The 15,551-nt window shown below is 30.0% G+C and overlaps 2 protein-coding genes across 2 annotated transcripts in view; one reads left to right on the forward strand and one right to left on the reverse strand.

Moving 5' to 3' along the window:
• Positions 1 to 8,494: 8,494 nt before the first annotated feature.
• On the reverse strand, positions 8,495 to 14,760 carry LOC131942043 (vesicle-associated membrane protein 4-like). The gene is made up of 8 exons (XM_059301710.1): positions 14,633 to 14,760; positions 10,991 to 11,090; positions 10,755 to 10,801; positions 10,371 to 10,421; positions 10,052 to 10,152; positions 9,573 to 9,652; positions 8,956 to 9,007; positions 8,495 to 8,792 (listed from the first exon to the last, which is right to left on the reverse strand). Exons 2-8 carry the CDS (start codon positions 11,054 to 11,056, stop codon positions 8,758 to 8,760), a joined length of 432 nt encoding a protein of 143 aa, XP_059157693.1. The 5' UTR covers positions 11,057 to 11,090; positions 14,633 to 14,760; the 3' UTR covers positions 8,495 to 8,757.
• A 562-nt stretch (positions 14,761 to 15,322) lies between these two features.
• Positions 15,323 to 15,551, forward strand: part of LOC131942041 (uncharacterized) — a 2,986-nt gene continuing 2,757 nt past the window's right edge. The window contains exon 1 of the mRNA XM_059301707.1: positions 15,323 to 15,525. Coding sequence (XP_059157690.1) covers positions 15,465 to 15,525 — 61 coding nt within the window. The 5' untranslated portion in view covers positions 15,323 to 15,464. The remainder of the gene's footprint in view (positions 15,526 to 15,551) is intronic.

Here is a 15,551-nt window from a genome sequence, read left to right on the forward strand (position 1 = left end):
GGAGGGCTAATCCAGATAACTATTAATTAATAATTACTTTTTTAAATGAAAAGTTATTCAAACTGACATCAGATAGGTTCTTATTTCTCTTTTCAGTTGTGTGATAACTGGGTTTTTCTTTCAAATGGAGACTCAACATTTTTTACCTTTGATTATTTAACTTTCATGTGCTTTCATATTTTGAAGAGAAAAAAAAACATGTGCTTGTAGATATAAGCATAATGTAAACACCAAACAGCCTTGTGGGTTGTTTGTAGTTTGATTTTTAACTCGCTAGATATTTGGGAATTTCTATTTCTCTATCTAAAAAAAGATAAACATGTTGACTGTACAAGTCACTGAGCTAGAATAAAACACAGGTGTATTGTTTCTATGCTGCATGTGTTTTTGTTTCTGCTCAGCAGTAACCAGTGCAATACAAACTTTTTTTTTGTATAATGTGTGTATTTTGTTGCTTTTTATTACAAATTTTGTTTATTAAGTATAAAAACTATAGTTTGCATGTGTAAATATTGTTTTAAATTTTGGACAGTTTTTCTTAAAAGTTTCAAATGCTATATGCATTGTAGAGGTAAGGGTAATCAAAATATATTAAGGACTTATAGATTTTTTTTTTAAACAAATCAACCAAAAAGTATAATAATAAATTTGTGCTTATTATTTTAATTCTTTTATTTCAGCACATATTTGTTTTATATTGTTAATTTCATATTTTTTTTAAAATTGTATTTTTTTTCTGACCAGAACTGACAGTGAAAACATACATTATATTTGTTACTAAGTGTTCTTCATAGATTTTGATGTCAAGAGAAAAAAACTAATTAGTTGTCCTTTTAAAACATTTTTGTTTTCAAAATACAGGTTTATTTCGTTCAAATTTACTCCAGTTTGTACAACTTTGATCCATTAGAGGTGTGCTTTAGTTGTTACAGTTTATCAAAAAAATGTATCCCTGGTTTGGTTTCCTTACTCTACCCCACACTCCTACTCCATTATGAGTCAACTAAATCCTTGTCTACAAATCTGTTTTTGATATTTTTCCTTGTTTATGAAATTATTTTCTTTAAAAAGTTCCCTGGGAGATGAAAGAAATGTAAACATGTTTTGAATATTGTACATCAGTGTTGTGTTGTACATGAAAACTTTTTTCTTGAAATCATCACCGAATATTCTGATCTCAATTAGATAGAAAACCTAAGAACAAATTGCTGTAAAGTCTGGCTTGGAATGCACGGTATTGTTTTGATAACACTAGTTATGTGCTACGTAAAGGATGTAGAGTTAATCTAGGCTTAGTTCTTATCTGACATTTTAATTAAGTGCTGCTAAAAATAGACACCTTTTTTTAACCAAACAATAACAGAATTAGGGGTTTTACTGTGCATTGTATGCAAGGTTTTACAGTAATTTTATTCCAGGATACCCGTTTGTAATTTTTCAGTTGTTTTTTTTTTGTTCTGTTTCTTTCTAGTCAAAATTTTATTAGTGCTTATCATATTGATAACCCTTTTGAAATTGCTGGAGCTATAGCTATTGTAATATGGGCATGCTAAATGCTAGTCATATATATATATATATATATATATATAAGGGGTTTATAGTGGTTAGTTATTTAGTATAGTGTATAAATAATGCAATGTTTTTCTATTTCTGATGTGTGTTTTTTTCTCTCAGTATTTAACCTATTACCTGTGAAGCACTTTTTTAGTGCATCGCAGAGTGAGTTTACTGCTCAAGTACTTTTACCATCCTGTCATGAACTTTTGTATTGACACAATTGTTTTCTCAAATAGATTTACCCTATTGTCATAAACTGTCCTATTGACACAATTTTTTTTTCTAACAGTGTAAAACATTAAAGACAAATACTCATATACCTTCTAATTCAACTGTTTTTATATTGTATTTGTGTAAACTGTAAGCATTATTTAATTTTTTGTAAAAAGATATAGAATAACAATGTTAATATGAAGGAAACATAAGTACAGTAAAAGAAATACTGCATTCTTGTAGTACAAGACTTAATATTTCTTTTAAACACATCAGGATATAGGTAGATATTAATAAATAAATAAGGAATTTAACTTTTTGGTTTTTTTTTTTTACTTTCAATGGAAATTCAACAAACAGCATAGGTTTTAATAGATTCAAGTTAAAAAAAACTGCTATTAATTTAGTACAATAAGACTATAGTGTAAGTAGTTCTTTAAGGGTAAATATTTTAAATAAGTGATTTTTATACGTTTCCATTTGTCTCCTTTTTATTTTATTATAAATAAACTTTTTTTTACCCTGTTTTGTATTTTGCAAACAATATTTTACAAATCAAATGGGTAAATATTCAACTGTGCTGTAGTTTCTACTTATGTAAAGTGTATGCAGCAAATTGATATTATTCCATTTCCTGGCAGTAATTTTTTGAAATGATATTTAGAAAATTTGCAAGTGAAAAAGTTTGAGATTTAATCAGAGTAATGAGGAATTGGAAGCAGATGTTTTTATTTCACTACTGAAATTTTGAACACACCATTCTTTTTGCAATGTGTTGAAATGAAATTGTTTAGCAATGCTTTTTTATTTAACCAAAGGAACTTTTTTTATATATCTTTCTGTAGGCTTTGAATCATATTTTAGATATAAATTTACTTACCTTACTCTATAAAACCTGTTATTGTGTATTTCTATTATGATATTTTTTAAATGAATACTGTAAAATTTGTTTCTGACTCAATTTTTACCACTGTGGGATTTGTTTGTCGACAGGTTGAATGTAATGAAAACAAAGCTTTTACTGTAGTCTATAAAGTGTAATATTGTATATACGTGTAGTACTTTCTTGTGCAATGATTGTATATTTTAGACAAATATAGACAAAACATTTTTCTCATACAAAATCAGGTTTTTCTGGATGTGAAAAAAAAACAATGATTGCCTCCAAGATGTTTAGAAATTTTAATCAAAATTTGTTGAATCTTCCTGTTGTTGTTTTTCTTATTTTTGTTTACACTTTGTCATCACTGGGCCAACAGTTATATTTATGTGTATAAGTATTTTTAAAATGTTATGTCTCTTGTTGTATTTTCATCATGACACCCCATCAATTTTGTTTTAATTCACAAGATCAATCATTTATTCTGTACATTGTGTTAGGGTTTGAGAGTTTATTCAAATGATTACATTTTTGTGTGTGTGATGGCAACACCACATTCACATTGCGATAATGTATAAGTTAACTGACAACAAAAATGTACATCTGTCTTGAGATTTTGCCAGTGGAACATGTAGAGTAGAAATCTAGTTTTCATTTAGGAAACAATGTATAATATCAATACTTGAGATAACAGACTTTTGGTTTTGTAAGTAGCTGCTACTCATTAGTAATATACTGTGCTTGTTTTATCAACATGTAGTAAAGTTTCCTTTCAAACCTTATGGCCTCTGGGCACTTTGAGTAGAGATCACCTTTGTCTGTGAGCTTTGGCAAGTCACGGGATAATATGGTCAGTACTATGCCTAGGCGCCTTAACTTTCCGTAACGTAATCAGGTACCCATTGGATTTGGATGGACTCAGGGATGTTTTATGACTCTAGCCAGGGACCCGAACTCAAGACTTTTGGGTTGGCAGTTAAATGCTCTGCCATTCAACATGTGGACTAAAATAAATGCCTTTTCTCTAACAGTAGCTTTAATACAAAAAAATATTACATTTGAAACTATCAATTCAAGGTTTCTTTTCCCCAAAGCAGTTTAGTATACAAAATGCAAGTATTTTATATGAAGTGCTACAGCATAAAGTAATTATTTTCTGAAACTGTTTACTAGACTCCCAAAAGAATGTCAGTTTTTGTGCCCTGTGTCTAGAAACATGTTCCAAGAACTGTTAAACATGTTTACAGTGTGAATGTAGTTTAAGTTGAAACATTTACATTTAGCAAAGAAAGGCAGTCCATTCATATTTGTGTAAGATTAGTTTTTCTTCTCTTCATTTAAAACAATAGGCAATTATTTTTTAAAAGTTGTTTTATTGAACAGGAATAAATTAGTCAACAATAAGGAGAGACTGAGGTTTAAATGTGTTAATTAGATTTTTGACTCAGCATTTGCTTATAATTAAAGTTTTGGCCAGAAAACAAAATAAAGCAAATTTTATATTCACAATCTCCTTTAAAAAAAAAATATCACACAGATGTAAGTTACCTGCATTCACCTGTGTCATGTGTTAGAACTGACATGTCTGTAAGTTTTAACAGTAGCTGTGTACTACTCTTTACATCAAATTTTAAACCTACTAAACTACATATAAAAAACTGTGGAAAGAAAAATGCACTGTAAAAATCATCTTAATATGTTTACTTTTAGATCATGAAAGTGGGAAATTTCTGTACACAAAAATGACACAGTAAACGTGACTTGCACTTGCATACTGCAGCTCTCTTGTTTCTGGTTATGGTATTAAAATGTATTTTTTTAAGTTATGTTTTTTTTTTATTCAATGGACTGCAGCCACAAATACTTTGTTCAGCACAAACTTGTTTTTATACACACCTACACACAAATCCTTGCATCAGTTTGCTTTATATGACACAACAAATATATGTATATATATACATATATATATATACATATATATACATATATATATATACATATATATATATATATACATATATATACATATATATACATATACATATATATATATATATATATATATATATACATATATATATATATACATATATACATATATATATATACATATATACATATATATATCTATACATATATACATATATATATCTATACATATATACATATATATATATATACATATATATATATATACATATATATATATATATACATATATATATATATATATATATATATATATATATATATATATATATATATATATATACATACATATATATATATATATACATACATATATATATATATATATACATACATATATATATATATATATATATACATATATATATATATATATATACATATATATATATATATACATACATATATATATATATATATATATATATATATATATATATATATATATGTGTGTGTGTGAATTGGTTTTTAACAATAGGAAGAAAAAGCTATGTATGCCCACAAATGCTCAATGTAACATACAGTAAATAATTTTTTACTGCTACACATTCTTGTACCACCTTCCATTTATTTGTACAATGTTGACAATAAAATCCTCTATGTTCAATGCATTTATTTGTCTCTAAACTTCTTCCAATTGATTAATTAATTTTAGCCAGTAATAACAAATATTTTATCCAAGCAGTAGTTGATTTTTCCCTTTCAGCCATACTTGCAGAATGTAGAATTACATTTTTTGTTGCAAATGAGTAGCTAGTCAAACATTAGCAAGTGTAGTTTAACTTACATAAAATGTGACCTCTCACGAGGTGTTAAAAATCGAGCTAAAGATGATAATCATATTCTGATTTCAAATATTTTCCAGTATGATTTTACCTATGTAAGTATCATTTATATTGAAAAACTAACAAATAAGATAAATTAAATTGACAGACCTTATATATGGGACAAGGGAGATACTAAGCAAAGTACTGGTTTTACGTAACCTAAGGAAAGGAAATAGCCTGCTGTGCTGCTTTCTTGCAGATCAGGTCTTAAATAATTGTTCTATTTTAAACAGAATAGAAAATCAAATTCACATTTTTAGAAAAATCTTTATTGTTGATAATTAAAATCAACTGGACAAGACCCCATGAGGCAGCACAAACAATAATTTTAAATTTCAACCAATTTTTTTAAAACCCAAACTTGGAAGCATAAAAGAAACACATTAATTTACAATAAATACTCTACAACATATTGCACTACTTTAAAACACCATAAATTATTATGTGCAGTTTTTTAACCTACGGCAGGCAATCTGTCAACCCACATCTCTAGAGTTGAATGAGCTCTTTGAATGATAGGTTTTGTTTTGAAAATTGATTTGAACTCACAAGTTAATTAATAAACACAAATAAAACATTAAGTTGAATATAGATCATAAAGTATCAGAAGAACATGTGCAGCTCCTAATAGAAAATCTTTACTGGTCTTTATTCAGAACAGGTTGCCAAATGCTGACCTTGCATTGTATTAAATGAACTTTTTTTATATACAAGAATAAAAACTGAAGACACTCGCAGGACAAAGGATGGAAATATAACTGGCTAAGACAGTGACTTTAGCAAGTAAATAACATGGGCTAAACTGGGACTTTTATCACACATAAGGGGTCGGCGTGGTCGAGTCGGTAAAGCTCATGGTTGCTAAACCGAAAAGTCTCGAGTTCGAACCCTCGGGCAGATGAGGCTCGTTAGCTGGGGACAGCCACTCTTCTAGGAGAGACAACTCCAAAATCAAACAACTGCTGCCTTGTAGTTTGTTCTTGGTTGGACAAAGGCTATGGAAGCAAATCCAAAAAAGAAAAGCAGGCTGAAATCGGAGTCAATGGCCTCAATGGCGCATAACCAGTTGACACGTACCGCTTAATTGTGTTGGAGGCGTGGTCGAGTCGGCAAAAAGCTCATGGTTGATAAATTCGAACAAAGTCTCATGTTCAAACCCACTGGCAGATAAATCTCGATCCCCTTCAACACTAATAATTAAGAACGAAGAAGAAGAAGAAGATCACACATAAAAAGGTTACAAAGCCCCATTAATTTATTAATGTGATGTACATATAACAACATCAAACAAAAACATTTGACAGATCCAAAACATCAATTAGCCTATATGACCATCATTGACAAATTCTGTTTTTTAAATACATCTCACATGAATAAATGTCATCAATTTTAGGTTATCCAACATGGGAAAACAATATTTTAAAACTGCTAGCAACAGTAAGCCTTGTTTTTAAACAGCTAGCAACACCAATTGTTTAAATTGTTAACAACAGCAGACAATGTTGTTTTTAAACTGCTAGCAACAGCAAGCATTGTTTTTAAACTGCTAGCAATAAATTGTAAACCCGCTAAAGACAGCAAGCATTGTTTTTAAACTGGTAGCAAATGCAAACATTATTTACAGACTGCTAGCAAGAGCAAATAAGAACATAAATGCAATAAAATCTCATTAATTATAGCAGCATATGGTTTGCATGTGGCTTGTTTTAATCTTAAATCTGTTTTTATTATGCAAGTATAATAACATTATTCAATTATATTTCAATATGGTTCCTACCTTGTTAAGCCCTCAAAGACAAGTGGAAAATGAAGTATTAAAGGAATAAATACAAATAAAAAGATTTTGAATTTATGACTTATCAGACTGAACAATCTTTTTATTGATGACAAGCATGTTTGTTGCTTGAGGATCAAATATTTATTTAGTCTCCATTTATTTAAAAAGTAAATTTTTAAAAATAGACGCATGATAACTTAAAAAGAGAAGTGAAAAAAATACTCTTTGTCCCGTCAATATTAAAGAACTTTTTAAAAAGGAAGCGTAAAATTCTTGCATGAGGAAAGACACAACCCTATTGCAACAAAAAAATGCATTAATTAAAACAGCTGTTTAAGATAAAACATAATAAACCACAGCAAGGCTTGATTAAAAAAATAATTACTTGACCAGATAAAAATTTTGGCATAAATGTTAAAGTGTTTTCTCAAACTTAAAAAAAGGACTATTGTATTGTTATCATAATTATTCTAGTTCATGTCTAGACTTTGTTCCTACAACAGAAGTAGCTTCTTAAAGGGTTAAGTCTTTAAGATAAAACATAATCAACCACAGCAAGGCTTGATAAAAAAATAATTACTTGACCAGATAAAAATTTTGGCATAAATGTTAAAGTGTTTTCTCAAACTTAAAAAAAGGACTATTGTATTGTTATCATAATTATTCTAGTTCATGTCTAGACTTTGTTCCTACAACAGAAGTAGCTTCTCAGGGGTTAAGTCCCCTAATGGAGTATCTAAAGGCAGGAAAGGGAGCAGTGTAAATTATCTCTTTTAAATGTTTAGACACAGGCCTCTATAAATTATGTAAAAAATACTGGTAAAATGAAATCATTCTGGATACCAAAATGTGTATTCACATCTCTGTAGTCCCCAAAAAGAACATAGCTGAGAAACAATGTTAGAGTGAGTTCAGATCTTACACAATTTCACTTCATAAATATCTGTTGAGATGTATGGTTTTAAAGATCCTTGGCTGCTGAGTTGGATATGACCCTAACTCAGCTTTACCAAATGCACAGGTCATCTTCATTGAATCATCAAACATGAACAGTTTTAAATTGGTCCAAATAAAAATATGTACACAAACAATTTACATCTTTACAACTATATTTTAAAATCTGTAAGAGAAATATAACTTAAGAATTTCATTTTACAAAAATGCTTTAAATCTAAAATAATATATTCAATTAAATTTAAAAGGCTTATATTTCTGATTGTAACGAAAGTTATGTTAATTAAAAATTAGTTTCAATATATTTCTAATTAACTTAAAATTTACACCCCTTAAATGGGCTCAAAAATATCAGTTATAAAGATAGAATTACACATCACAAGAAAATCTGCATTACTTAGTAAAAATGCTGGTCGCTGTTAAATAGATTAATTTATACAACAAATTCCAGTATCCATAGTCATTGCTTTACACACTCACTTAATCTTCAACAACTCCATCAGCAGAACTTATCTCCCTTTATCACATCCAATACAGTAGCTTCCCTTTTTTTTGTTTACTCAGCTTGAGCCTGAGTAATGGACAACCACAATAACTGAAAATAAAATAAAAATTATTTCACTCTTAACAAACAAGCTGGCCTGTCTTTGCACTTGGGTAAATTCTTATTTTAGTACAAAAAGATGAAGTCTAAAAATTTACAAAAAAGTTAATAAGCTGGGTCATAAGTTACAGATATAAAATTGTAAAAAACTTACTGATAATAATGGTGATGATCAAAGCTAATACAGCGGCAAGAATTATCCTCATCTGTTGAGGAAAAATGTGAACGTTATATTAAAAGAGACAACTTTGTAGCATATCATGTGTTTTGTGTTGATTTCTAGAGAAAAAAAAATGACATTTTAGAAATTTTTCAGTACACCAGCTGTGAGAGAGCGGTAATGTGACAAGATTTTATGCTGAGTCAGGGTATAGAGGTTTGGAGCTGGATTGACACCCTACAGCCTAGTCAGACCTTAGCTTGACCAGTGAATGGATAGAAGGACAACCCACATACTACAGCCAAAACCCTAGCTTGACCAGTGAATGGACAAAGGGACAACCTACAAAACCCCATTACAAATCGCAGCTTGCTTAGAAGGATATATATATATATATTAAAATTTTGGATATAAACTCTATTATTCCTGCTTGTTTTTAAACATAGAGTCAAGGGGTAAAAATCCAGAGTGTATTTACTGATAAATCAGAAACCAGGAAATAAAACATCTGCATCTGTAATAGGTTTGTTTTAAATTAATTTTCTAAATTATTGCTCAGAATTTAAAAATAAATTATAAGTCAAGAGATAACAATCTAGCTACATGCTTACCCTGCAGTTTTTCCACCACATATTTTTGTGTAGATTTTTAGCTCTTGTGCGAAACATATCAGAGTGACTGGATAAGCTTTCTGCAATGAAACAAATGATATCAGATGTCACATATACTTTATGATGAGTATCCAATGGTAGGAAAATATCCAATAAAAGGATAGCTAAACGTGAGAAACAGTTTTTAGTTTTTTTATTTGTAAGATAATTTCATAACTCTATATTAAATTTGTAACTTACAGAAATAATGGGTTTTTTTTAGATAACTATTTAAATATAGTCTAGAATGATATACCATTCACACTTAATATCTGATCAGCTTTTTCAAACTAAGAGTATAGTAATAATAGGATAAAACAATGTTAGACTATAGACTATTTTAATGAAAATACATAGACCCATCTAATACTGCTAAGACAGAAATGAAATTAAAATACAAAAATATGTTTTAAACTGCAAAGACTAACATAATAACAAACCTGATTTGTCTTGAAGATCCTCCAACCTGTCCCCGCGCTCTATAACCTTGTTGACATTTGACTTCATGATATCTACCACATCCTCTACTTGGCCTTGTAGCCTGTGAAAAGAAACAGTTTCTTAAATATTGCTTTTATCCACCTCAACCAACAGTTTGTCGTGTTTACTCATCTAATCGTATAGAAGAAATACAGCAAGTCCACCCATTATAGTTGATTTCAAAGTATTATTCACAACATGCTCATTTGGTTTAAGGTAATAGGTTTTAGAAATAGCATGTTCATCAAAGTGGTGGTAGAAAATCTAACAAGAACTCACTTGTTGATCTTTGGATCTGGGCGAAGTTTGTTGGTATTCACATTTGGTCCCCTGAGAATACACAGAAGAGCAAAATAAATCCAAACATCTAAGTATTATTCAAAAGGTTAATTAAAAGTTTATAGCAAAGTAAATCAAAACATCTAGGTATTATTCCAAAGGTTAACTAAAAGTTTCTAGCAAAATAAAACAAAATATATTGCTTTATTACACACACAAATGAAAAAAAATAAAGAAACAGATACAAATATTTCCAAACAAACACATAACAAAAGTAAAAATTAAGTATCTAAAACAACAAACACAAAGTGTGTATGCTTGTTAAAGTTGTTTGCAGCCAGAAAGTTGCATTTTAATAACTGAGACTAACACTGAACAACTTACTTTAAGAAGAAGTCTTCGTCATCAGAATTTCCATCAAGTAATCCTCTCTGAAATCATGTGTGGACAAATAAAAATTTAATCAAACAAGCATGAAGCTTGGCATGAATATAATCTACTTTTTGAAAGATGATGGGGAAAAATTTAGGTGAAGCTGAGGACAAAAATTGTTGGGAAACACTTTACAGCTTCACATGTATGATTTTCAAAAAATCTTCTAAGTTTAGAATTGCTCTTACTCTTTCAGCATCATGAGACCTAGAAAAATCTGTATTGTCTGGCATTCTGGCGAATTTCGGAGGCATTGTAGGGAGATCTACTCAGTGTCTCTATCCAAATCTGGAATGTTAGGGAATATTATTTTTAATCAATCATGACAAAATAAATAGTTTCTAAAATTTAATTTCTTTAATACAGCCTACTATGTGTATTTCTATACATTAATGTTGGTCTAAAAAGAATTCAGGTATTACAGAATTACATCAGGTTTGGTCAGGATACATTTTCAGATCAATTGTATGAGTTGTATTTCTGCAAATAATAATCTTATTGCATGTATGAAACATTAATATTATATGAAGTATGTACAGTAGTATGTAAGTAAAACAGTTAATGTGATATCATCAAGTTATAGATAGCCTTGCTTATGCTATTTGCTTATAATTCTAAATGTCCCAGCTTAAAGCTTATGGATTCCACAGAACCAGTCTGTTCTAACTCCTGTTTTTAAAATGCTCACAACAAGGATTTACAGTTTTCTTTTCCTTAATATTTGCATACTTCGCCTAAAATATCGTCAAAAACGAATTTGGCAAAAATATTGCCCTCAAAGCTTCCACAGATATTGTTCTATCTACATGGAAGAGAACGGTAGAGGAAGAGGCAAAAACAGCTGGGCTCTCATGGGCACAGATCAGAGGAGCAGCCCAAAACCGAGTCCGCTGGAGATGTGTGGTTGCAGCCCTTTGCTCCCCAGGGGCCATAAAGGAGTGATGATGATGATGATGATGATGATGACAAGCAAAATGGTGGGGTTTTCGCGTTATAAAAACACACCATAGGGGGGCAGGCAGGGCTATATATGCCAGAAAAGCATTTTAAAATTTGGTTTAGAGAATGGAGGCTAAATTTAAAAGTTGGTTTCATTAAAATTACTAGACCTTTTAAAATATCAACAGTGTAGGAACAAAAATGAGCGAGAATGTAAAGCATTATTAGTTTTATTAGTCTATGAAAAAAGAAATCAAATATTGTGAGCTGTTTTTTTATAAGACCGGCATTCATATCATAACCAACTTTTTTTTTAAAAATAAAAAAAACCTGGTGACCGCTTTTTGGTTCGTCACTTGTGAGGAACTCTGTTGCATAGCCAATTAAAAAGTCGAACCGATTTGTGGTTTGTCGTGGCCTCAAACGTATTAGTATTACGTAAGACTCGTAAGAGTGATATAATATAATATCATTAACAATAGGGATTTTGGTAAAAAAACACTAATCATCATATAAAAATAAAAATTACATAGTCTTGTAGAGCTCAACTATATGAAAACAAAACAAAAAAGATTTTCTGTCTAGCTCAAATAGTTTTTTTTTAGCGAATTTTTTTGTGAGGGGTGGAATCCCCTTGCTTTTGCATTGGCCAATTGTGACAAGTCATGGTATACCTGAATAAATTGAGCATAGTTATTTTACTTGAAGTTGTATTTTGTTCATATTTGCAGAGTTTAACTACAATGATATATAGAACCTGTAAATGCTGTTGAAATGAATAAAAATAATACAGAACTTATATTTTTGTGTTGGCTTCCTCCCATAACCCCAAAAAACTGTGCTGCGCAAATATGAAAATGTTTCTAAAGCCATATTTTATATAAATACAGCAAATGAAAGAACTACAAAGTTAGAAATCTAAAGTAAATGACTTGAACACTGTTATGTGCATATAATTGCCTCATTATTTTGGGCAGGTGAAGTAGAGTCCAGCTTTAAGCCATTTTGTTATAAAACTGCTGCGCAAATAGGAAAATGTTTCTAAAGCAATATTTTATATAAATACAGTGAATGAAAGAACTCCATGGTCAGAAATCTAAAGTAAATGACTTGAACACTGTAATGTGTCTATAACTGCCTTGTTTTTTTTGGGCAGGTGAAGTAGAGTCCATATAAAAGCCATTTTGTAATAAGTGAAATGAAGTTATCAGATCAATGTTTTTATGAGTGAATTGTGTATGGATTCTGATTTTCAGCATATAACTATATCTAAGGGTAAGTAGAACTTAAATACTTAAAATTACAGTTAGCACAATGCTAGTGTATAGCAACAGACAGGTAACCTAGATCTAGGTCTGACTCTTGTCAGTCTAGTCTGACAAAATTGGATTTTAGGAAAAACATATTCTGCAAAACTAGAACTAGAGCTGAAAAAATTAAAGATGGGTATGTAAATATATTTTGAAATAAAAAATTAGATTTGTTTGCACATGCCATAAGAATGCTGTTATTAGTTGATCAAACTTAAAGGCCGGAAGATCGGGATGAAAAAATATAACAATGGTGGCAGCGTGACCTACATACAGTGACTACATTCGGAGGAGTATAACTAATGTCGGAGTCAAAATATCCAAAAACAAATTTCATTTCCACATACTTAAGATATGTCTGATCAGTAATCTACTCTCATCTAGAGGAATCTTTTAAAAAATCGAGATTCCAACGTATTTGAAACTAACCTTGATACAGAGGGAAGACCAAAGCAGAGACAGCATGCAATCAGGTCGCAAAGCCATTAAAACTAAGGGACAACCACTCTACTTTTTAATTAATCTTAGGAAATGACCTTTTAAACTTAATTAATTACCATAAATTAAAAACTTATTAGTATGCAAAACCAAATCTCGTGGGTCCGGTATCAGAAAGACGGGTAATCGGCGATTTCGGGTCATGTTTTTACCGCAAACTCGGCGGATGCCGACAACCCTATTAACATGTGTTGTCATGGAGAGGTGTGTCCATGGTACAGAGTGACAATAAATATTAATTAAGTAGGCCTAATTTTAGACTAATTTAGTTTTAAACGAACTAAAAACTTCAAAATTAGTGCCTAATGGATTAAATTGTCTATTATAATTATATTCAGTGGTCATGTTTAAATTGAAAATAACGTAAATTTTAGATTAGGGCCTACTGCTACTAGATTCTAGATCTATATTTTAAAACTATTTTTAATTTTGGTAATCTATCGTTTTGGGTACGTAAAATCGCCCGCGGCTATTTATGTACGAAAACGTTACCTCATTGTCAAGGCTTTAATAGAAGTATGTTGTCATACTTTTGTGTCAAATATTATAGATAAATGAATAATAAACCTAAATTAATGGCTAAATATATCGATATAGGCCAGAAATTAACTTTAAACAGCAGTGTCTGAGAGCAAGATTTGCTATATAAACAGCAGCCATTTGTAAAATAGAGTGACTTCCCCCTGAATCTGGCGCTAAAAGCTTATAAAAATAAAACTTAGACAAGATGGCTGCTATAGTAAATGAGCATGGTTGCATCTGTTGGAAACATCGCTAGTCTTCATTTATTACGGAAAAGTTTTAATTCAATTGTTTAAAAACAGGTACATAAATGAATCAAGGAAACATTTTTGAATTTTTTAAAACATAAATTCTCCTCAAAATGTTAAATAATTATTAAAATTTAAGGAGTCACCTGTTTTTCACATTACAAATCGCGGGCGATTTTACGTACCCAAAACGATAGATTACCTTAATTTTTAGATCTGATCTCATCCAAAGTCAATTTGAATTTAGCATATATAGATCTAATAGATCTATTAACTTTCTAGTTATTTCTAGTTCTAATAACCTATGGATTACCGTGCTATGTGATTTGTATGAGTCTATCAGAAGATAAATCTATAAATAAATCTCTCGACTGCACTGTTGTGACGTCCGTCTATTCTAGTGTTTACAAACACAAAATTACGTAGATCTGGAACCGGAAACCTTAGACTAGTAGTAACAGAGTTATTTTCCTTTTTTTCAAAGCCAGATTTAAAATTGGAAAATATAGCCAAATGAGTTTTTGAAAATAATTAATAACGGTGAAAATAGCATGAGCTTCTTTCTCTCTTGTCCATCTATCTAGTCTTTTATTTCAGTAGGTCTAATATTTAAGGATATCTATTTTTTTTATTATTCTAATATAAAATATTTCAATCGCCTTTTATCTTTATTTTATAGGTCTCCTAAATTTTTAGTCTCTCACATCCCACCCCACCCCTTCAGCTGTACTGTAGGTAGCGTCACCGTTTGTTTCAATTTCGTTTTGTGAAATTCGGATAAATCCGATCATTATGAAAATTACACTATATCTGAGTATTTACAACAATTCATAAGCTCAAATCATTTTATAAATAATTAAAATTCTTTACAAATATGAACAGTTATTGAAAATTTTCAACTCGAACTCTTAAAAAGGATTTGTGGAAATTGTTTCATTATCATTTAAAAAGTTACGGGAATTCCATATACATCATATAGCCTTTTGGCATTTCTTAAAAAAAGAAAACAAAAAATATATTTATCATTACTTATAGACCAGCTAACCAGCTTAACAACCCACGTATTGCTGGTTTGGACTTAGTAAACAAACAGTAGACTAGGATCACAGCTTTTACTCAATATTTGATTTTGAGTTTTTTTCACAATGTCTGTCTGTACAACAAATTACAAAAAAGAAATTTTCAACTCTCTCCCGACTCTCCATGGTGAGAATTAAAGTATTGAATTGAAA

This window comes from Physella acuta, unplaced genomic scaffold (genome assembly GCF_028476545.2).
Source record: "Physella acuta isolate Inbredline_101_S28 unplaced genomic scaffold, ASM2847654v3 ptg000384l, whole genome shotgun sequence".
Classification (NCBI taxonomy): Eukaryota; Metazoa; Mollusca; class Gastropoda; family Physidae; genus Physella; species Physella acuta.

Excerpts from the sequence above, each read along its gene's own strand:
- LOC131942043 (XM_059301710.1), bottom strand. The coding sequence starts at position 11,056 with ATGCCTCCGAAATTCGCCAGAATGCCAGACAATACAGATTTTTCTAGG. Across the intron at positions 10,802-10,990 it reads GGTCTCATGATGCTGAAAGA|AGAGGATTACTTGATGGAAA; the intron begins GTAAGAGCAATT and ends ACATGATTTCAG. Across the intron at positions 10,422-10,754 it reads GACGAAGACTTCTTCTTAAA|GGGACCAAATGTGAATACCA; the intron begins GTAAGTTGTTCA and ends GTGTATTCTCAG.